This window comes from Oryx dammah, unplaced genomic scaffold (assembly GCF_014754425.2).
Source record: "Oryx dammah isolate SB20612 unplaced genomic scaffold, SCBI_Odam_1.1 HiC_scaffold_2, whole genome shotgun sequence".
Classification (NCBI taxonomy): domain Eukaryota; kingdom Metazoa; phylum Chordata; class Mammalia; order Artiodactyla; family Bovidae; genus Oryx; species Oryx dammah.
In genome coordinates, this window is record NW_024070186.1 from 176,503,681 (window position 1) to 176,528,017 (window position 24,337).

The window sequence follows — 24,337 nt, forward strand, 5'->3', positions numbered from 1 at the left end:
CCGTGATGGCTACTCCATTTCTTCTAAGGGATTCCTGCCCACAGTAGTAGATATAATGATCATCTGAGTTAAATTCACCCATTCCAGTCCATTTTAGTTTGCTGATTCCTAGAATGTTGACGTTCACTCTTGTCATCTCTTGTTTGACCACTTCCAATGTGCCTTGATTCATGGACCTGACATTCCAAGTTCCTATGCAATATTGCTCTTTACAGCATTGGACCTTGCTTCTATCACCAGTCACATCCACAGCTGTGTATTGTTTTTGCTTTGGCTCCATCCCTTCATTCTTTCTGGAGTTATTTCTCCACTGATCTCCAGTAGCATATTGGGCATCTACTGACCTGGGGAGTACCTTTTTCAGTATCCTACCATTTTGCCTTTTCATACTGTTCATGGGGTTCTCAAGGCAAGAATACTGAAGTGGTTTGCCATTCCCTTCTCCAGTGGACCACATTCTGTCAGTGGAAGTGAGAAATAGATTTAAGGGCCTAGATATGATAGATGAGTGCCTGATGAAGTATGGAATGAGGTTCGTGACATTGTACAGGAGACAGGGATCAAGACCATCCCCATGGAAAAGAAATGCAAAAAAGCAAAATGGCTGTCTGGGGAAGCCTTACAAATAGCTGTGAAAAGAAGAGAAGCGAAAAGCCAAGGAGAAAAGGAAAGATATAAGCATCTGAATGCAGAGTTCCAAAGAATAGCAAAGAGAGATAAGAAAGCCTTCTTCAGTGATCAGTGCAAAGAAATAGAGGAAAAGAACAGGATGGGAAAGACTAGAGATCTCTTCAAGAACATTAGAGATACCAAGGGAATATTTCATGCAAAGATGGGCTCGATAAAGGACAGAAATGGTATGGACCTAACAGAAGCAGAAGATATTAAGAAGAGATGGCAAGAATACACAGAAGAACTGTACAAAAAAGATCTTCACGACCTGGATGATGACGATGGTGTGATCACTCATCTAGAGCCAGACATCCTGGAATGTGAAGTCAAGTGGGTCTTAGAAAGCATCACTACGAACAAAGCTAGTGAAAGATGATGCTGTGAAAGTGCTGCACTCAATATGCCAACAAATTTGGAAAACAGCGGTGGACACAGGACTGGAAAAGGTCAGTTTTCATTCCAATCCCAAAAAAAGGAAATGCCAAAGAATGCTCAAACTACCGCACAATTGCACTCATCTCACATGCTAGTAAAGTAATGCTCAAAATTCTCCAAACCAGGCTTTAGCAATACATGAACCATGAACTTCCTGATGTTCAAGCTGGTTTTAGAAAAGGCAGAGGAACCAGAGATCAAATTGCCAACATCTGCTGGATCATGGAAAAGCAAGAGAGTTCCAGAAAAACATCTATTTCTGTTTTATTGACTATGCCAAAGCCTTTGACTGTGTGGATCACAATAAACTGTGGAAAATTCTGAAAGAGATGGGAATACCAGACCACCTGACCTGCCTCTTGAGAAATCTGTATGCAGGTCAGGAAGCAACAGTTAGAACTGGACATGGAACAACAGACTGGTTCCAAATAGGAAAAGGATTACATCAAGGCAGTATATTGTCACCCTGCGTATTTAACTTCTATGCAGAGTACATCATGAGAAACACTGGACTGGAAGAAACACAAGCTGGAATCAAGATTGCTGGGAGAAATATCAATAACCTCAGATATGCAGATGACACCACCCTTATGGCAGAAAGTGAAGAGGAACTAAAAAGCCTCTTGATGAAAGTGAAAGAGGAGAGTGAAAAAGTTGGCTTAAAGCTCAACATGAAGAAAACTAAGATCATGGCATCTGGTCCCATCACTTCATGGGAAATAGATGGGGAAACAGTGGAAACAGTGTCAGACTTTATTTTTTTTTTTTTTTTGGCTCCAAAATCACTGCTGATGGTGACTGCAGCCATGAAATTAAAAGACGCTTGCTCCTTGGAAGGAAAGTTATGACCAACCTAGCTAGCATATTGAAAAGCAGAGACATTACTTTGCCAATAAAGGTCCATGTAGTCAAGGCTATGGTTTTTCCAGTGGTCATGTATGGATGTGAGAGTTGGACTGTGAAGAAAGCTGAGCACCGAAGAATTGATGCTTTTGAACTGTGGTGTTGGAGAAGACTCTTGAGAGTCCCTTGGACAGCAAGGAGATCGAACCAGTCCATTCTAAAGGAGATCAGTCCTGGGTGTTCTTTGGAAGGACTGATGCTGAAGCTGAAACTCCAGTACTTTGGCCACCTGGTGGGAAGAGTTGACTCATTGGAAAAGACCCTGGTGATGGGAGGGATCGGGGGCAGGAGGAGAAAGGAACAACAGAGAATGAGATGGCTGGATGGCATCACTGACTCAATGGATGTGAGTCTGAGTGAACTCCGGGAGTTGGTGATGGACAGGGAGACCTGGAGTGCTGCAATTCATGGGTTTGCAAAGAGTTGGACACGACTGAGCGACTGAACTGAACTGAACTGCCCTTACTAACTGTGTAAGTGTAATCAACACACACGACTTTCTAAGCCTTGATTTTTTCACTCGTAAAATGATATTATCCATTTAAATATGTTTTTATGAGAATGTAGTTTTTAAATGTATGTGAAAATGTTATGAATTGCTGATATATTTAATATTTTATTTGTTTTGAATTTCCTACAGGAGTACCAGCTTACAATTGGACTTAAAAGTTGGATGATCTGGGCTGCGTATTTCTTCATGTTCTTCTTTTTTTATATCTTTATTGTCTGTTTGATATGTGTGTTAGTCTTTGCCAAGGCAAGTGTTAGTTTCATGCTGCCCAGTAGAAATGAGTCATACATGTACTATTAGGATTTTAGTAGCTACTAGAAGTTTTAAAAAGGAAAAGGTGAAATTATTTTAATAATGTATATTATTTAGCCAATATATACAAAATATTATTTCAGTATGCAATTTAAAAATTGAGATATTTTACATTCTTTTCTATACTAAATACTTATAACTCCAGTGTATGTTTCATATTTAGAGCACATCTCAATTTGTACACTGTATTTTCATTAGAAATACTTTATCTGTATTTGACACTGTTTTATCTTTTGAGTTTAAGTTAAAAATAACTAAAATTCAATGAAAATAAAAGTCAGCTCCTCAGTCACACTAGCTATGTTTCAAGTGCTTAATGTTTCAAGTGTTTAATAGCTACATGCCATATATGGCTGTTACATCTAACATTTTAGTTCCAGTGGATTGCAACCTGCTACAACTATCCTTTGGGAAGGAAAAAGCAATCATAGTATGGACTGATTAGTCTCAGGTTTTCAAGAGAATGAAAATGGCTTTTATGGAAATTCAGACACTGCCAAATCTCTGAGAAAAACATGAATCCTTCTGTAAGAAATGTTAATTAGTTAACTTGGCATCTTGTTGAGTTTCAGTCACTGGGCAGTGTGATCTGTTTCTTCGGGGCCATAGTTTTCTCTCTCTTCCCTTGTGTTTATATGGTACTACTTATTGCATATTTTACAAGATGTCATAATTGTTTTATTGTAGATTTTCGATGATCCAGTCTTCTGCTACAGTGACTATAGTTTCATCTTTGTCTTTCTTATGTGTTATGCCATTGCTTCAATATTCTTTGGCTTTATGGTTAGCACATTCTTTAATAAAGGTGAGTCTAAGACTTCTCCTGTAATAGAATTACCATTTTAATGGACCAAAAATAAGGCCATATTTGGGAGTTCCATGTAGCTATCTCACATGCAGTCTTGGCATACATTCTAACATAGATGAATTGCACATGAAATGATTTGACAGGAGGTGGAGGGTGCACTGAAATTTAATACTGCCCAATGCATGTATAAAAACAGTATATAAAATAAGATTGTTACCAGTTGGAACTGAGGATAAATTATACAGTGCTTCCTGCAGAAGTTGATTTCAAATCACTTCCAAAAGCAAATCAAGGGAAGGAGGTATTCATTCATTCATTTATTCAGCATGTCCTTTGTGTACTTACCATGTGGTAAGACACTGTATCACATACATAGACAAAGAAAAATTGATTCTTTGTGAAAGCCCACATGAGAAAGATATATATCATCGGATAACCCCAGATTGGCCTACTACAGATCTTATAGAAATAATTTTCTATTGACAAGTTTTAATAACTTCCCCCAAAATTAAGGAATATTTCTTTTTTATACCACACCTATTAAGCATTATTCCTCCTGTATTTTATGTATTGAACAAGTAGAGTCCCTATTAAATAATTTTAGTGTATAAATATATTTTTGCAGTAAGACTTTTAAGTATCAAAATATAACCTTTAATCACTTCAGTTCAGTTCAGTTGCTCAGTCATGTCCAACTCTTTGTAGGCCCATGGACTGCAGCACGCCAGGCCTCCCTGTCCATCACCAACTCCAGGAGTTTACTCAAACTCATGTCCATTGAGTCGATGATGCCATCCAACCATATGCTCTGTTGTCCCCTTCTCCTCCCGCCTTCAATCTTTCCCAGCATAAGGGTCTTTTCAAATGAGTCAGCTCTTCGCATCAGATGGCCACAGTTCAAAAGCATCAATTCTTCGGTGCTCAGCTTTCTTTATACTCCAACTCTCACATCCATACGTGACTACTGGAAAAATCATTAACTAGACAGACCTTTGTTGGCAAAGTAATGTCTCTGCTTTTTAATATGCTCTCTAGTTTGGTCATAACTTTCCTTCCAAGGAGTAAACATCTTTTAATTTCACAGCTGCAGTCACCATCTGAAGTGATTTTGGAGCCCCCCAAAATAAAGTCTGACACTGGTTCCCCATCTATTTGCTATGAAGTGATGGGACCAGATGCCATGATTTTAGTTTTCTGAATGTTGAGCTTTAAACAAACTTTTTCACTCTCCTCTTTCACTTTCATCAAGAGGCTCTTCAGTTCTTCACTTTCTGCCATAAGGGTGGTATCATCTGCATATCTGAGGTTATTGATATTTCTCCCAGCAAACTTGATTCCAGCTTGTGTTTCATCCAGCCCAGCATTTCTCATGATGTACTCTGCAGATAAGTTGAATAAGCAGGGTGACAATATACAACCTTGACGTACTCCTTTTCCTATTTGGAACCAGTCTGTTATTCCATGTCCAGTTCTAACTGTTGCTTCCTGACCTGCATATTATCACAAATATCAGCTGATTGGTCTTCACAATTCACAATTAGTATTCAGAATTGTACTGAAAGGAATTAACATAGCAGGCCTGAAACTCATTTCCTTAGAAAGCCTTCCTAGAAAGGTTGACCTTTGCTTGGCATCTAAGAACTTAAATTTTTAGAAGATTCTCCCCATTCTCTAAATAGTAAGAGTGGCTCATGGTTCCTAAAGTGCTTGTACAAGCAGTTTTTATACTAAACACAGGCTTTCTTTCTGGGAGTCTTGAGTCGATATATGTTATGTACACCTATGTGACAAGCTCCCAACAAAAACCTTAGTCCCTCAATCTCTAATGAATATCTGGCCAACAGTATTTTATATATGTTGTCACAATTCCTTGCTAGAGGAATTAAACATAACCTGTGTGATTTCACTGAGAGAGAACTCTTGTAAACTTGTGCCTGTTTCCATCTGCACTTTGCCCCATGCTCCTTTTCCCTTCAATGAATGGGCTTTGTATCCTTACATTGTTATTATAGCATCATTATTTATTCACCATAACTCTTGAGCATGACTATATGCCATATCCTTGAATTGTCCTAGAAAGTGACTGAATCCAGAGGTGGTCTTGAGGACCTCAACAAAACAATCAACAAAATTGTGGATAAAGAAGAATAGTATGTTGAGCTAAAACAGAAAATAATGTGTTGAAAATCAAAATAAGATTGTAAAAAAAATAATAAGATTGTCAGACAAGAGTTAGTGTATTTATAAAAACTTAAGAAAAAAGACATTTCTGGTGGTATAATAGACTAAATAATTAGAATGACTCTTCCATCTAGAACAATTAAAATATTAATATTATTTTAACTTATTTTTCAGTTCAGTTGCTCAGTCATGTCCAACTCTTTGTGACCCTGTGGACTGCAGCATGCGAGGCGTCCCTGTCCATCACCAACTCCCAGAGTTGACTCAGACTTATGTCCATTGAGTCGATGATGCCATCTTCTGTTGTCCCCTTCTCCTCCCACCTTCAATCTTTCCCAGCATCAGGGTCTTTTCAGATGAGTCAGTTCTTCGCATCAGGGGCCAAAGTATTGGAGTTTCAGCTTTAGTCTTTCCAATGAATATTCAGAACTGATTTCCTTTAGGATTGACTGGTTTGACTGAGCTTTATTGACTACACCAAAGCCTTTGACTGTGTGGATCACACCAAACTCTGGTAAATTCTTAAAGAGATGGGAGTACCAGACCACCTTACCTGTCTCCTGAGAAATCTGCATGCAGGTCAAGAAGCAATGGTTAGAACTGGACATGGAACAACAGACTGGTTCCAGATGGGGAAAGGAGTACATCAAGGCTCTATATTGTCACCCTGCTTATTTAACTTATATGCAGAGTACATCATGAGAAACGCTGGGCTGGATGAAGCACAAACTAGAATCAAGATTGCCAGGAGAAATATCAATAACCTCAGATATGCAGATGACACCTCCTTTATGGCAGAAAGTGAAGAAGAACTAAAGAGCCTCTTGATGAAAGTGAAAGAGGAGAGTGAAAAAACTGACTTAAAACTCAACATTCATGCCAGTCTATGTCCGATGCAGAATATGGCATGCTTGGGGCTGGTGCGCGGGGATGACCCAGGGAGATGTTGTGGGGAGGGGGGTGGGAGGGGGGTTCATGTTTGGGAGCACATGTGCACCCGTGGTGGATTCATGTCGATGTATGGCAAAACCAATACAGAATTGTAAAGTAAAATAAAAAATAAAAAAAAAAAAACTCAACATTCAGAAAACTAAGATTATGGCATCTGGTCCCATCACTTCATGGCAAATAGATGGGAAAACAATGGAAACAGTGACAGATTTTATTTTGGGGGCTCCAAAATCACTGCAGATGGTGACTGCCATCATGAAATTGAAAGACACTTGCTCCTTGGAAGAAAAGCTATGACAAACCTAGACAGCATGTTAAAAAGCAGAGACATTACTTTGACAACAAAGGTCCATCTCGTCAAGGCTATGGTTTTTCCAGTAGTCATGTATGGATGTGAGAGTTGGACTGTAAAGAAAGCTGAATACCAAAGGGTTGATGCTTCTGGACTGTAGTGTTGGAGAAGACTCTTGAGAGTCCCTTGGACTGCAAGGAGATCAAACTTATTTTTAATTCAGCCCAAGTTCTCCTCAAAATTAAAAATCTCAGCTATGACAAGAATAGAAAGCTCCCAAAAGTTATAAAGAAGAAAAAAGGCTGCCTAGAAACCTTGAAACTTGAGGAATTGACTTGACCTTTACTTTCTTGGGATTTCTTACTGCTACTCATATATCTTTGAAAAAGCACTTCAAAAGTGTCTAGTCTATAACTAACAACATACAAAAAGTTCCAAACAAAGCCTGTTTTCCCACACCAAAAGACTAGGAAGTTGGTGCCCTAACAATAGAAAAGATTTTGGCAATACTTGCCCTATTCCAGCCCAACACTAAGTGAAAAACCACTGCACCTCTGTATTCATGGCTGAGTCAGAGTCAACAAAGAAGTTGATCCTCCATCTCAATCCCATCTTTCCAGAGTCAGGCACTATTCAATTAATAATTCCCTTGCCAGTTTACTGCCATCAGTGTCCAGTAGTGAATTAAGTTTCCATCCACATACAGTATCAATAATACTTAACAGGTAGTACAAATCAGTTCTAATAAGCATCCTTGCCATCAGCTAATCTTCCACATCTACCCAACAGCAATAAGAAACTGAACAAGTGTGCAAAACTAGTCAGCACTCCTTCTGCATCTCCCATCATCTAGCATCAGTGAAGCCCAGTAGAGAGCTAAGCTTCCTCCGTCAGAGGTTAAAAGGTGGTATGAGTCAGTGCCCCACTTTCATAAAGGTGTTAGCAAGGCCAGAGAGAGGTCCAAACTTCCACCTCATCTGTCTGCAATGAGGCAGTGTATATCAGTGCCCTGCTTTTCCCAGGGAAGTGTCAGCAGGGAAGAGGAACAGCCACACCCATCTGACCTTTGTGTGCTGCCTGCTTTTTAAAAAAGATTAGGATTCATAGTCTCATTTTACCTAAAATGCTTAGGACATGATAGAAAATCACTCATACAAAGAACCAGGAAAATCACAGTATTAATGAGAAATGACATTCACTGCAAAAGACACAGCACTAAGATGAAGCAGGTATTAAAATTGTAGGCAAGCAATATAAGCAGCCATCATAAAAATGGCTTCAGCAAGAAATTATGAAAACAAATCGGTAAATAGAAATCTCAGCAAAGAAATAGAAATTATTTTAAAAACAAATGGAAATCATAGAAAAATATAACAGCAAGTTTAAAGCTTATGTAGAATAAAGATAAGATAGAATAAGTTAAATTGAAGACAGATTCAGTAGAATCACATTCTGAATAAGAGAAAATACACTGAAAAATATATAGAATCTCAAGGACATGTAGGACAATAACCACATATCTAACACTTATTTGTATCAATGAAGTTTCAAAAGAAGAGTAGGAAAAATGTGGGACTGAAAAAGTTTTCAAAATAAAAAAGCATTCAAAGAAATAATGGCTGAAATTTTATCAAGTCTGGTGAGAGACAGACATATATTGTCTCAAGAAATTGGGTAACGCCAAATTGGATAAACTCGAAGAAATTCATGCCAAGACACATCATAATTAAACTTCTGAAAACTAAAGACCATGAAAAAAACCTAACAAGCAGACAGAAAAAATAATCCATTATTTATAGAAGAATGTCAGTTTGAATAACCACACTTCTCATCTAAACTAGAAGGAAGCAGCATGTTTTTCCAAGTGCTGAAGAAAAGAAATGCCAACAGTGAACTCTGTATCCAGGAAAACTATCCTCCAGGAATAAATAGGAAATAAATCCATAGAAGGAGGAAGACAGAGATTTGTTTTACAAAACTACCATTAAAGAATGGCTAAAGGAAGTTTCCTGAGCAGAAAGGAGATAACAGAAATCTCTGAACTCCACCAAGAAAAGAACATGGAAATGGGTAAAAATAGGCATAAGTATAATAGACTGTTTTACTTCTCTGGTGTTTATTAGATCAAATTTGATAGATGAAGCAAAATTATAACATTATCCATCCAATCTGGTGTTCAATTTAAGTAAAGAAAATAGTTAAAGACAGTTAAAAGAGTTTTAAAGTGAATAGCCCTGCTTATTTAACTTATGTGCAGGGTACATCATGTGAAATGCCAGGCTGGATGAAGCACAAGCTGGAATCAAGATTGTCAGGAGAAATATCAATAACCTCAGATATGCAGATGACACCACCCTTATGGCAGAAAGTGAAGAAGGGCTAAGGAGACTTTTAATGAAGGTGAAAAAGGAGAGAGAAAAATCTGGCTTAAAACTCAACATTCAAAAAGTGAAGATCATGGCATCTCGTCCCATCACTTCATGGCAAATAGATGGGGAAAGAATGGAAAGTGACAGACTTTAATTTGGGGGGCTCCAAAATCACTGCAGATGGTGACTGCTGCCATGAAATTAAAAGAGGCTTCCTCCTTGGAAGTAGAGCTATGACCAACCTAGAGAGCATATTAAAAAGCAGAGACATTACTTTCCTGACAAAGGTCCATCTAGTCAAAGCTATGATTTTTCCAGTAGTCACATATGGATGTGAGAGTTGGAGTATAAAGAAAGCTGAGCGCCAAAGAATTGATGCTTTTGAACTGTAGTGTTGGAGAAGAATCTTGAGAGTCCCTTGGACCTCAAGGAGATCAAACCTCCAATACTTTGGTCACCTGTTCTAAAGAGCCGACTCATTGGAAAAGATCCTGATGCTGGGAAAGATTGAGGGCAGGAGAAGTGGGCAATAGAGGATGAGATTGTTGGATGGCATCATCGACTCAATGGAAATGAGTTTGAGCAAACTCTAGGAGATAGTGAAGGACAGGGAAGCCTGTGGGGTCACAGAGAGTTGGACACAAATGAGTGAATGAACAACAAAACCTCAGTGTTCATTGCAGCACTATTTACAACAGCTAGGACATGGAAGCAACCTAAATGTCCATCAGCAGATGAATGGATAAAGAAGTTGTGGTATATATAGACAATGGGATATTACTCAGCTATAAAAAGGAACACATTTAAGGCAGTTCTAACGAGGTGAATGAACCTAGGCCTGTTATACAGAGGTAAGTAAGTCAGAAAAAGAAAGACAAATACCATATGTTAACACATATCTGTGGAATCCAAAAAGATGTACTAAGGAACCTATGTGCAGGGCAGCAAAGGAGACACAGGCATAAAGAACAAACTTTTGGATTCAGTAGGAGAAGGAGTAGGTGGGATGATTTGAGAGAATAGCATTAAAACATATTCATTACCATATGTAAAATAGATAGTCGTTGGGAGTTTGATGTATGACAGAAGGCACCCAAAGCTAGTGCTCTGTGACAACCTGAAGGGATGGATTAAGGAGGGAGGTGGGTACAGAATGGAGGGGGCAAATGTATGCCTATGGCTGATTCATATTAATGTAAGGCAAAAACCATCACAATATTGTAAATAATTATCCTCCAATTTAAATAAATTTTTTAAAATAAATTCATGTCAATGTATGGCAAAACCAATACAGTATTGTAAAGTAAAAAAATAAAATTTAAAAATAAAAATAAAAAATAAAAAATGGAAGAATAAAAAAATAAAATAAAAAATTCACTAAAGTAACTGATACAAAAATCAATTATATTTTTATATATTAACAATGAACTACTCAAAAAAGAAGGAAATCTTCCCTCTTACAATAGCATCAAAAAGAATAAAATAAACCAAGGAGGTGAAAGACTTGTTCACTTGAAACATTGACCAGAAATTAAAGCAAATATAGATAAAGGGAAAGATATCCTGTGCTTATGGATTGAAAATCTTAGTACTTTTTCTTTGTCTTGTGTTTTTTTAATATTTTAATTTTATTAGTGTATAGTTTATTTGCAATATTGTGTTTCAGGTGTACAGCAAAGTAATTCTGTTATGCATATTAATATATGTATACCCACTCTCTTTAAGATTTTTTTCTCAGGTTATCACAGAATATTGAATAGAGTTCCCTGTGCTATATGATACATCCTTGTTGGTTATCTATCTTGTGTATACAGTGTGTGTTTGTTTATCCCAAGTTCCTGATTTATCCTTCACCCTAACCTTCTCCCCAGGTAGCCATAGCTTCATATTCTAACTCTAAGTCACTTCTGCTTTGTAAGTAACTTCATCAGTCCCATTTTTCTAAGTTCCACATGTGTTTATTTTCCCTACTATTTTTCAATTCTCTATTTTATTTATTTCTGCCATAATCTTTATTATTAACAAACATATCCTTCTTTATTCTAGCTTTCTATTTTTTATTGATAGTTTCCAATTTTGTTTGTTTTTGTCAAGTTTCTTAAGTTTTGAAGTTAATTTATTGATTGGAGATCCTACCTTTTTTTCAAAGTAAGCAGTTATAGCTATAATTTTGCCCCATAGTACTGCTTACAATTCATTTAATGTTATGTTTTCATTTTTATTCATCTCTATATACCTTTTAATTTCTCTTGCTATTTCTTTTTTGATCCATTTGTTGTTCAAGAGTATACTGTTTAACTTCCACAAAATTGTAAATTTTTCAATTTTCTTTTCAGTATTCTAGTCCTCTTGTAGTTGAAGAAGATTGTTTATATGATATTTATCTTAACTCAAAAGTTTTGTGATTTGATTTGTGGCCTAACATATGCTCTATCCTGAAGACTGTCCTGTGTGCACTTGGCTAAAAGAAGCACTACTGTATTCCTTTGGAGCCTATAGTAAAAAATACATTTTCTTGCCTTTTTCCCATTTTTGAAAACACTCAACATTTCTTGGCTTATGAACTCTTTTGGCAATTGCATCATTCCAACCTCTACTTTGATCATCACATAATCTTCTCGGACTCAGATTCTCCTGATTCCTCTTTTTAAGTTGAGGTATAGTTGATACAGTAATACTAGCTTTAATAATTGTACATGAATTTACTCTTACTGGAGATCTTTGCTTGTTCATATAGTCTCAACTATATTTATTTCAACCTGAAAGACTCCAGGACAGGTAATTTTTATTTATTTGTTACTCATCTCTCCTTCATCTTAAAAGAGCAGTTTGAAGCATTAAGAATTCTTGGTTTTTACCAAATTTTTTCCTTGAGAAATCTGAATATATTCACCCACAGCCTCCTGACCTTCAAACTTTCTGTTTAGAAATTCTTCCAATAATCATATGAGTATCTTTGCATATGATCCTCTTTTGCTCCTTTCCAAACTCTTTGTCTTTAGATTTTAACAACTTGATTATAATGTGCTTATTGTCAGTCTTCTGAATGTCATGCTATTTAGAGTTTGCTGGTCCCATCACTTCATGGGAAATCGATGGGGAAACAGTGGAAATAGTGGCTGACTTAATTTTGGGGGGTTCCAAAATCATTGCAGATGGTGATTGCAGCCATGAAATTAAAAAATGCTTACTCCTTGGAAGAAAAGTTATGACCAACCTAGATAGCATATTCAAAAGCAGAGACATTACTTTGCTAACAAAGGTCCTTCTAGTCAAGGCTATGGTTTTTCCAGTGGTCATGTATGGATGAGAGGGTTGGACTGTGAAGAAAGCTGAGTGCCAAAGAATTGATGCTTTTGAACTGTGGTGTTGGAGAAGACTCTTGAGAGTCCCTTGGACTGCAAGGAGATCCAGCCAGTCCATCCTAAAGGAGATCAGTCCTGGGTGTTCATTGGAAGGACTGATGCTGAAGCTGAAACTCCAATACTTTGGCCACCTCATGCGAAGAGTTGACTCATTAGAAAAGACCCTGATGCTGGGAGGGATTGGGAGCAGGAAGAGAAAGGGACGACAGAGGATGAGATGGCTGGATAGCATCACTGACTTGATGGACATGAGTTTGAGTAAACTCCAGCAGTTGGTGATGGACAGGGAGGCCTGGCGTGCTGTGATTCATGGGGTCACAAAGAGTCGGACATGACTGAGTGACTGAACTGAACTGAACTGAAAGTTCACTGAGAAAGTTCACTGTGAAAATTCAATTTTGAAACACTCTACTGAATATTCATTGCTTTTATTGTATTATTCAGCTTCAGAATTTCTTTATTCCTTCCTATGTTTTTCACTTCTTTATTGATATTTTGTTTTGTTCGTACATCATTTTCTTGAGTTTATCCTCATCTTTCTTTAGCTGTGTGAGCATCTTAGAACATTTTCTAAATCTGTTGATCTAGAACGTCCACCATCTGGTCTTTCTCAGGGATAACTGTTGTTGATTTATTTTCTCCTCACTTGTTTCTCTGTATTCCTTGTCAATTTTTTCAAAACTTGACATTTAAATTTAAATTTCATAATGTGATCATCTGGAATTCAAATTCAATTATCACAACTGTTAGGTTGGCTATTACCAAGATTACAAAATATAGCAACTGTTGGTGAGGATGTGGAGAATAAAGGAACTTTATATACAGTTGGTGGAATATACATTGTTTTAGCCACTCTGTAGAACAGTTTTGAGGTTTCTCAAAAAATTACAAATAGAGTTACCATAAGATACAGCAATCCCACTTCTAGGTATACATCAAAGGAATTGAAATTACTTCTCAAAGAGATGTCTGTACCCCATTACAGCATTATTTAAAATAACCAAGACATGAAAGGAACCTAGTTATAGCTCAAATACCTTGGATTTTTATTTATTTTTAACTTTTTTTGGTGTTGAGTTATAGCTGGTTAACAGGCTTCCCTGGTGGCTCAGATGGTAAATAATCTGCCTGCAATGCAGGAGACGCAAGAGACTTGGGTTTGATCTCTGGGTCGGGAAGATGCCCCTGGAGAAGGAAATGGCAAACTTCAGTATTCTTGCCTGGAGAATTCCATGGACGAAGGAGCCTGGTGGGCTGCAATTAATCCATAGGTTTGCAAAGAGTCAGACATGACTGAGTGACTAATATTTTCATAGCTGATTTCTTTTCCATTGGTCTATATTTCTGTTTTTGTGGCAGTACCATACTGTTTTGATGACTATAGCTTTGTAATATAATATGAAGTCAGGGAGCCTGATTCTTCCAGCTCTGTTTTCTCTCTCGAGATTGCTTTCATTACATGGAGGCCTTTGTTTCTCCATACAAAGTTTTGGATTTTTTGTTCCAATTCTGGAAAAATGCCATTGGCAATTTGATAGGGATTGCATTCAGTCTTTAGATTTCCTTGTTTGACTATGTTGATTCTTCCAATCCATGACCATGGCATGTCTTTCATCTGTTTGTGTCTTCTTTGGTTGCTTTCATCAGCATCTTGTAGTTTTCAGAGTACAGGTGTTTTGTTTCCTTAGGTAGGCTTATTCCTAGGTATGTTACTCTTTTTGATACAGTAGTAAATGAAATTGCTTCTTGAATTTCTCTTTCTGATCTTCTGTTGTTAGTGTGTAGAAATGCAATAGATTTCTCTGTTAATTTTGTTACCCACAACTTTACCAGATTCATTGATGAGCCCTAGTGGTTTCCTGGTAGCATCTTTAGGATCTTCTATTTATAGTATCATGTCATCTGCAAACAGTGAAAGTTTTACTTCTTCTTTTCCAATTTTTATTCCCTTTATTTCCTTTTCTTCTCTGACTGCTATAGCAAAATTATGTTGAATAAAATTGGTGAGAGTGGACATCCTTTTCATGTTCGTGATCTTGGAAAAAAATATTCTCAGCTTCTCACCATTGTGTAGGATGTTTGCCAGAGGTTTGTCATAAATGGTCATTACAATGTTTTAGGTTCCCTTTATGCTGCTTTCTAGAGAGTTTTTACCATAAATAGGTGCTTTGTTATTCAGTCATTCAGTCATGTCTGAATTTTTTGCGACCCCATAGACTGAAGCATGCTAGGTTTCCCTGTCCTTAAACATCTCCTGGAGTTTGCTCAAACTCATGTCCATTGAGTTGGTGATGCTGTCCAAGCATCTTGTCCTCTGTCATCCCGTTCTCTTCCTGCCTTCAGTCTTTCCCAGCATCAGGGTCTTTTCCAATGAGTCAGCTCTTCAGATCAGGTGGCCAAAGTATTGGAGCTTCAGCTTCAGCATCAGTCCTGTTTTACTCTCCTCTCCCACCTTCCACCTTCACCAAGAGGCTCTTCCTGCCATAAGGGTGGTGTCATCTGCATATCTGATGTTGTTTATCAGATAAATAAGAAGGGTGACAATATAATTGTAACCTTTTCACTTTACAGGGTACTTACCAGGACTTTTGCCTCAAAGGAGGGGTGTGCTGAAGCAAGTGGGCATATGCACGTAAAAGGAGTCCAATGTTTTGCCTGTGTGGGCTTCTGCCACTCTGCTCAGATGCAGCTGATAATCACATCTCTTCCCCAGTCGTGACTGTCCTAGATCTAGTGCCACACTATGTGTGCTGTGAGTGGGGCCAAAGAGTTTTTTCAGCTTGGACAAGGGCACACAGGCAATTGTGGGAAGCCCAGCAGCCTTGCTGGCGTCAAAAGTCTGGGTTGTTTCTAGGACACCACTTGAGAAGGTGCCAAAAATGGCCACCACCCACCTGGGCTCATCCTTGGGGCTGGGTTGTCTCTGCATCCCAAGTTTGAGTCTTTAATCCTGACCACCCTAGCTCCAGGGCCACACTGTAGTGTGGCGTGAGCAGTGCTAGTGTTTTTGCTTGGCTTGGGCTGGGGAGTGTAGGGAGGTGGTCTCAGGAAACCCTGCAGCTGCTAGAAAAGATCTTTCTCAGCCTTGCCTGCGGCAAGTGAGCACCTGAACATTCCTCACAAGTGGAGTCCAGGCATCTCCAGCCTTCTTTTCTGTCTCCATGGTTCTCCAACCAGCCAAGGGGCTTGTCTCCTCCATATAGGACGCACGAGCTGGGACACCCAGTCTGTGGCTCAGCCTGCTCAGTCCCCATGGCAAATGTCCACCCATGCAATCTCTGATTCCCTTCCCAAGGACACAGGTTCCAACCTGATTGTTTTTCTTCCCATCCTATCATATTCTATGAGTATCTTTCTTAGAACTTTGATTTTACAGTAATCTTTCTACCTGTTTGCAGTTAGTTTTCAGTGAGAATTATTCTACATGTGTATGTATATTTTTTTATGTGTTCATGAAGGGAAGTGAGCACCACATCCACTTACTCCACCATCTTGATCTCCTGTCTCAATGATAATCTTGACAAAAATTCTTTTTCTAGCTTACAGGAGCCTGTATTTATGGACCTAATCATATCCAACTCTCAATACTTAACTATCTATTTAACTATTCTCTTTTGACTATCATAATTTAGATTGAAAGCATGTGTTAAAAACTTCATCCATGGCTTATTATTCTACCCATAATTTCAAATTCTAGAAACACTAAGATATTAAATTTATGTTAATACTAGTGGTGTACATTTATAATTCTCCAAACGAAGTAATAATGAATAAATAAGTTTTAAAAAGGAGAAAGGAACAAATGTAAGAGTGATTCTTTGTTTAAATGGCTGCACATTTTTATTGTATGTGGTAAATATCCTATACATTGTCATCTTATACATTAATTCATTCATTTAATAAATATGTATGGAACTAAAAAGCCTCTTGATGAAAGTGAAAGAGGAGAGTGAAAAAGTTGGCTCAAAGCTCAACATTCAGAAAACGAAGATCATGGCATCTGGTCCCATCACTTAATGGGAAACAGATGGGAAAACAGTGGAAACAGTGTCACACTTTATTTGGGGGGCCTCCAAAATCACTGCAGATGGTGATTGCAGCCATGAAATTAAGACGCTTACTCCTTGGAAGGAAAGTTATGACCAACCTAGATAGCATATTCAAAAACAGAGACACTACTTTGCCAACAAAGGCCCGTCTAGTCAAGGCTATGGTTTTTCCAGTAGTCATGTATGGATGTGAGAGTTGGACTGTGAAGAAAGCTGAGTGCCAAAGAATTGATGCTTTTGAACTGTGGTGTTGGAAAAGACTCTTGAGAGTCCCTTGGACTGCAAGGAGATCGAACCAGTCCATTCTAAAGGAGATCAGTCCTGGGTGTTCATTGGAAGGACTGATGCTAAAGCTGAAACTCCAGTACTTTGGCCACCTGATGGGAAGAGTTGACTCATTGGAAAAGACTGGGAGGGATTGGGGGCAGGAGGAGAAGAGGACGACAGAGGATGAGATGGCTGGATGGCATCACTGACTCAATGGACGTGAGTTTGAGTGAACTCTGGGAGATGATGATGGACAGGGAGGCCTGGCATGCTGCAATTCATGGGGTCACAAAGAGTCTGACATGACTGAGCAACTGAACAGAACTGAACTGAACACATATTGTGTTTCAGACATCGATGATATGAGGGTGAAAAAGATAAATTCTCTTCCCTCATAGAGTTTACATTCTTATCCTTTAGTGTATTCTTTTTTTTTCTTATGAAAACATTTAGTGTATTCTTATGAACTTATTTATAATTTATTTATAATTCATTATTTTGTTTATTGCTTTAAATTGACCTTATAATTTCCTTCTTATTTGCAGCCCATTTGGCTGCTTCTGCTGGAAGCTTCATATATTTTGCCAGTTTCTTTCCATTTAATTCCATTTCTCAATACTATGGACAGATAAACTTCAGCATGAAGGTAGCTGCCTGTCTCAGCCCAAATATTGCTTTGGCACTGGGGATTAAACTCCTTGTCAAGTTCGAAACAAAACGTAAGCATTTGCCTTGGAAATTTTGCCTTTTCTATTTGATTCCTAGAAATGTAGAAGGAGGCAGTGTAGGTGGGACTATGGGTAAAGAGGTAAGAACATACTATAAAAATTATTTATTTCCAGATTTGTGTTTTTATTATGAAGGCAATTGTGTGAATTAACCTTCTATTCTATAGCTTTCCTTTTTTACTTAAAAGTATATGTTAGACCTCTTCCCACATAGAGATAGACCCTTTTCTTTTACAAAGCTATTTAGTATTTCATTGCAAAGAGGTATTATAATTAACCATTCTTTATCAATATATGCTTAAGAATTTTCCAACTTTATGCTACTGCCCTCAATAGTATTCACATATTTTCTCATATGGTGTGAATACTAATATATAAATAAATAAATTCCTAAATAAAATATCTAATATGGTATTCATAGCTTAATTTAATTACTATTATGATAATCTTCAAAAAGAGTAAATCTATTTATTCTCCCACCAGTAATACATGGGTTTTTCTACATCTGTTCCAATAATACATTATACTACTCTCATGTAAAAAGCAAATATAGGGTCTTTATTTCCTGTAACTAATTTTCCTCCAAACTCAGCACTACTGTGCTGAAGAAAATAAATGTAAGTCTAATTTAGTGATTTACTCAGGTTCCTCTGAATGAGTCAGTTTTTCAGACATCTCTTTCCTTCTCATATTCTTCAAAATAGTGTTGAAGGGGATGGAAATTTATGAGATCTCTTATGATGGAGGGACATGGTGGCCTCAGATACATGTGGTATCATCTGGGTCTTTTATATCTATAGTAGAGTACCTAGCTGCTTTATGGACTCTTGCAAACTGAAGTGTGACTCTTTATGTTTGGCTCGCATCTGTTAGAAACATGGTTCTGGCTAGTACATCTAGCCTTAAAAATCCTCATTCAGTTCTTTGCCTTCCTCTGGCTCTCTCTGAGACTCTTTGGCCTTTATAAATACTTGGAAAGTTATGCAAGCTCTGAGTGTGACTTTTAAGGTATGAGGGGCCAGTAACATCACTTTGGGTTTATTTATCTAGCTGCCTTACTCTGACAATAACAATGCCACCAATCATGCAATGTTGGATATTCTACATGATCCCACCTGAATATGTCACCAGGGTTTCCCTGAAATAGGAAAGCCAAGGATCCATGTACCTGTCCTCTATACCTTCTTTTCCTTCTTTTCTTATGTGACGTGAGGGGCTGCCTTTCCTACTTGTCTTCATTTTTAGAAGGGACATCCTTTTCAAATGGACATTTGCACTGCTGCTCCCAGGACACAAAATGCCAGAACATCATAAGATAAGGAGAAATGGACTGTAAATTGGGGAGCAATTCAAAATTCTATATCCTTTACACCATGGAATTATTTTATCTTTTATGCTAAGTAAAAAATAGCATCTAAATCTATCAATTTTAAGGGAGAAAAAGAAGGCTTTCTTGCTACATAAAAGTATTTGAATTGTCTAAATGTTGTAAGTTGTTGTTCAGTCGCTCAGTCGTGTCTGACTCTTTGCAGTCCCATGGACTGCAGCACACCAGATTTCTTTGTCCTTCATGATCTCCCAGAGTTTGCTCAAACTCATGTCCACTCAGTTGGCTATGCCATCCAACCATCTCATCCTCTGTCACCTCCTTCTCCTCCTGCCCTCAATCTTTCCCAGCATAAGGGTCTTTTCCAATAAGTCCATTCTTCATATCAGGTGGCCAAAGTATTGCACCTTCAGCATCAGTCCTTCCAATGAATATTCAAGGTTGATTTCCTTTAAGATTGACTGGTTTGATCTCCTTGCTGTCCATGGGACTCTCCAGAGTCTTCTCCAGCACCACAGTTCAAAAACATCAATTCTTCAGTGCTCAGCCATCTTTGTGGTTCAACTCTCACATCCATACATGACTGCTGGAAAAGCCATGGCTTTGACTATACAGAGCTTTGTCCGCAAAGTGATGTTACTGCTTTTTAATATGCTGCCTAAGTTTGTCATAGCTTTTCTCCTAAGGAGCAAGCATCTTTTAATTTCATGGCTACAGTTATCCACAATGTAAATAACTAACCTTAGACTGTGATTCATTTAACTTGTGTTCATGGTATCTTTTTTCCAAAAAAAATACTATAATATAATCAGGTTTGTCAGTCTTTTCCTTTAATTTGTACACTTGTGTCATCTTCAAGAAATCCTTCAATACTCAGAGTCATAAAGATAATCGTATATTTTCTTTTAAATTTTATATTTTTTAATTTTTACACCTGGATTTTCAATAAGCATAAAGTTGCTATATCTAATTTTATTTATTTTTCACATGAAAATCAAGCTTTTACAACAATTTAGTGGAATGTCTATTGTTCTCTGTTGCTTTTTCATTTCACCTATTTCACATCACATTTCAATACATGCATGGATCTGGTTCTAGTGATATTAATAGTTTCCATTCTTTTTTAGTCTCTTTTTGTGTCAATACCATGGTGGTTTTACTCATTATAGCTTTATAATAAGTCTTAATATCTGTTGGTCTTGTCTTCATACCTTATTGCTCTTCAGTCATTCTTATCACTTTGCTTACCTCTTGAACTTTAGGATAACTTTGCCAAATTCTATGAAAAATCTTGTTAATCTTTAGTGGGAATTTCATTGCATTTATTGATTAATGAGGATTGAAGATAGTTTTCTCATCTGTGAACAACAGTCTAATCCAAAGGAATAGCCAATCATAGGAATATATATAAGATTTCTTTGTGGATACTTACGTCATTCTTACTTTATACATGAAGCATTAGAAAATTTACTAGGTTTAATTAATTAATTTTCATTGGCTTAATCTGCAACAGAATTAAAACTAAAACAATTTTAATTTTCTGAGTTATTTTTGTGAAGTTATTTTATTAATCATTTGCTCTTTCTTTTTTTGTATTACTTTTGTTTTTCAGGAACTCCTATTTTATTTCAGTAGCAGAATTTCTCAAGTTATGATAGACTTCCTGAAGTTTGTATTGTGCATTCTTTTTTTTTCTACATTTTCTAATGTACTGTTCATTGCCTCTCAGACGGCTTTCATTTTGATAATCACCTTTAATTATCCAAATCCTTTTTTCTCAGGCTAGTACCTCTGCTTATATAGCTTTCTCAAAGACACGATGTTTATGAACATTCTTCTCATGGTGCTGAGCTATAGGAGAAGGGCTAAAGTTGAAGGCAGGATGGGTTTCATGGGCCACTGTGTTTAATATCTTTCTTATTTGCATGGGGAGTTCACTGCAAGCCCTGATGCTTTTTCAGTTGTGCTACTTGTCATCTTTTGCTGACATGTTTTTCCCCTTCCATCAGTACTGTCAGCAAAACTTCTTCTCTTCTACTTGGTAATCATCCTTCTCTAGTTATAGTAAATGTTTTTCCAAATGTGTATATACTAATGGTTATTCCAGTGGGAACTTAACATTAGCAGAAAAGTAGAGGGATAGTTTCTAATAGGTCTTTTTTTTTTTCTTGGCTTTTTGTTACTCTTTATTTTTGTTTTAGTCATTGACTTTATCTCAATCATTCCTATTTTTGTAGATTTTCAATGGAGGAGGAAAGAAATCAATGTTATTATATATTCCATCATTTTCTTGGATGAACTAATTACTAAGGGTATCACCATATAGATAATGCACCTTGGTAAAATTTAGATTATCAACCGTTTTTTGTTTTGTTTTGTTTTGTTTTTTGCTCTTTCAGTCACAGAGCTGTCATTTATGGTTTATATCTCCTTTTATTTCAGAAACTGGTGTTAACTGGAATAACATTTGGACACCAGCCACCCTTGAGGATGAGCTCACCTTTGGCTATATGATGGGAATGCTTGTAATTGATGCTTTCTTGTATGGCCTTGTGACCTGGTACATAGAAGCTGTCTTTCCAGGGCAGTATGGCATACCTCAACCATGGTACTTTTTTCTTATGGTGAGTTCTAATGCTGCTATTGTTGTGAAAACCATAGTCCTTATGAGCAAGGGCATGTACAGAATCATTTGCATACCATCTATACTGAAATACTAGCCATTTCTTGATATACTTTAAAGGCCTTCCACATGTGCAGATGAACAGTATGAATAAGATACTGAAACCCTGTACATTAAAACACTGTGAGTAATGTAGCCCTTCTTCAGTCAAGTAGTACATAATGGATTAATTTGGAGAATAAAGAAATGTAAAAGTGTCTGTAAACTATGTTCCCTATTAAGTTCATATGTGATAGTTTCTTAGATCCTGGTGAGTGGAGGGTTAAGCTCAGTTCAGTTGCTCAGTCCAACTGTGTAACCCCATGGACTGCAGGTCACCAGGCTTCCCTGTCCATCACCAACTCCCAGAGCTTGGTCAAACTCATGTCCATTGAGTCAGTGATACCATCCATCTCATCCTCTGTCATCCCCTTCTCCTCCTGCCTTCAATCTTTCCCAGCATCAAGGTCTCTTCTAATGAGTCAGTTCTTTGCATCAGGTGGCCAAAGTATTGGAGTTTCAGCTTTAACATCAGTCCTTCCAATGAATATTCAGGACTGATCTCCTGTAGGACTAACTGGTTGGATCCCCTTGCAGTCCAAGGGACCTTCAAGAGTCTTCTCCACACCACAGTTCAAAACCATCAATTCTTTGGCACTCAACTTTCTTTATAGTCCAACTCTCACATCCATACATGATTACTGGAAAAACCATAGCTTTGACTAGATGGACCTTTGTCAGCTAAGTAATGTCTTCTTTTTAATATACCGTCTAGGTTTGTCATAGCTTTTCTTCCAAGGAACATCTTTTAATTTCATGGCTGCAGTCACCATCAGCAGTGGTTTTGGAGCCCAAGAGCATGTCTGTCGCTATTTCTCAGTTCACGTACCTCTGAAGCCTAACTTGAAGGATTTTGAGCTTAACGTTGCTAGTATGTGAAACGAGCACAATTGTATGGTAGTTTGAACATTCTTTAGCATTGTCAGAGGTACGTGAACTGAGAACTTCCAGATGTATAAGGTGAGTTTAGAAAAGGCAGAGGAACCAGAGATCAAATTGCCAACATACATTGGCTCACTGAAAAAAGCAAGGGAGTTCCAGAAAAACATCTACTTCTGCTTCATCGACTATGCTAAAGCCTTTGAGTGTGTGAATCACAAAAAACTGGGGAAAATTCTTAAAGAGATAGAAGTAAAATATCACCTTACCTGTCTCCTGAAAAAAATCTGTATGCAGGTCAAGAAGCAGCATTTCGAACCAGACATGAAACAACTGACTGGTTCAAAATTGGGAAAGGACTATGACAGGGCCGTATATTGTTGCCCTGCTTATTTAACTAGTATGCAGAATACATCATGCAAAATGCAAGACTGGATGAATCATAAGATGGAATAAAGATTGCAGGGAAAAATATCAACAACCTCAGATATGAAGATGATACTGCTCTAATAGCAGAAGGTGACGAGGACTAAAGAGCCTCTTGATGAGGGTGAAAGAGTAGAGTTAAAAAGTGGCTTAACACTCAACATTCAAAAAACTAAGATCCTAGTGTCTGGTCCCATCACTTAATGGCGAATAGAAGGGGGAAAATGGAAGCAGTGACAGATTTTTATTGTCTTGGGCTCCAAAATCACTGGTGACTGCAGCCATGAAATTAAAAGACACTTTCTCCTTGGAAGGAAAGCATAGTTAGCATATTAAAAGCAGAGACATTATTTTGCTGAGGTCTGTATAGTCAAAGATATAATTTTTACAGTAGTCATGTACACATGTGAGGATTGGACCATAAAGAAGGCTGAGCATTGGAGATTTGATGCTTTCAAACTGTGGTGCTGGAGAAGACTCTTGAGAATCCCTTGGACTGCAAGGAGATCAAACCAGTCAATCTTAAAGGAAATCAATGCTGAATATTCATTGGAGGGACTGTTGCTGAAGCTTAAGCTGCAATACTTGGCCACCTGGTGCAAAGAGCCAACTTATTGGAAAAAACCCTAAAGCTGGGAAAGATTGAAGGCAAAAGGAGAAGGAGGTGGCCAAGGATGAGATGGTTAGGTAGTATCACTGACTCTATGGACATGAATTTCAGCAAACTCCAGGAGATAGTGAAGGACAGAGGAGCCTGGCATGCTACAGTCCATGGTGTCGGAAAGAATCAGACTCAACTTAGTGACCAAACAACAACAAAATAACGCCTGAAAGTATGTAGCAGATTTCCTGTATCTCATAAAGTAAACCAAGCTAAAGTGCTTTTAATTTTATAGTGCCTCATTTTTTTCCACATTTAATGCTTTAATTTAGGTGAAATTCATATAACTTAAAATTAAAAGTGAACAGGTGATGACATTTTGTACATTTACAGTGTACATGCACATGCCTATGTGCCGTGCTCAGTTGCTCAGTCGTGTCCAGCTCTTTACAACCCAGTGGAGTATAGCCAGCAGGGACAGAATCCTGGACGGTACCCCTATGTCCATGGGATTGTATGGGCAAGAGCACTGGAGTGGC

The 24,337-nt window shown here is 37.7% G+C and overlaps 1 protein-coding gene across 1 annotated transcript in view; it reads left to right on the forward strand.

Moving 5' to 3' along the window:
• LOC120882554 (ATP-binding cassette sub-family A member 3-like) overlaps window positions 1-24,337 on the forward strand; it is a 208,714-nt gene that overhangs the window by 38,905 nt on the left and 145,472 nt on the right. Inside the window, exons 6-9 of the mRNA XM_040266571.1 lie at window positions 2,651-2,761; window positions 3,521-3,638; window positions 17,661-17,834; window positions 21,613-21,794. Coding sequence (XP_040122505.1) covers window positions 2,651-2,761; window positions 3,521-3,638; window positions 17,661-17,834; window positions 21,613-21,794 — 585 coding nt within the window. The remainder of the gene's footprint in view (window positions 1-2,650; window positions 2,762-3,520; window positions 3,639-17,660; window positions 17,835-21,612; window positions 21,795-24,337) is intronic.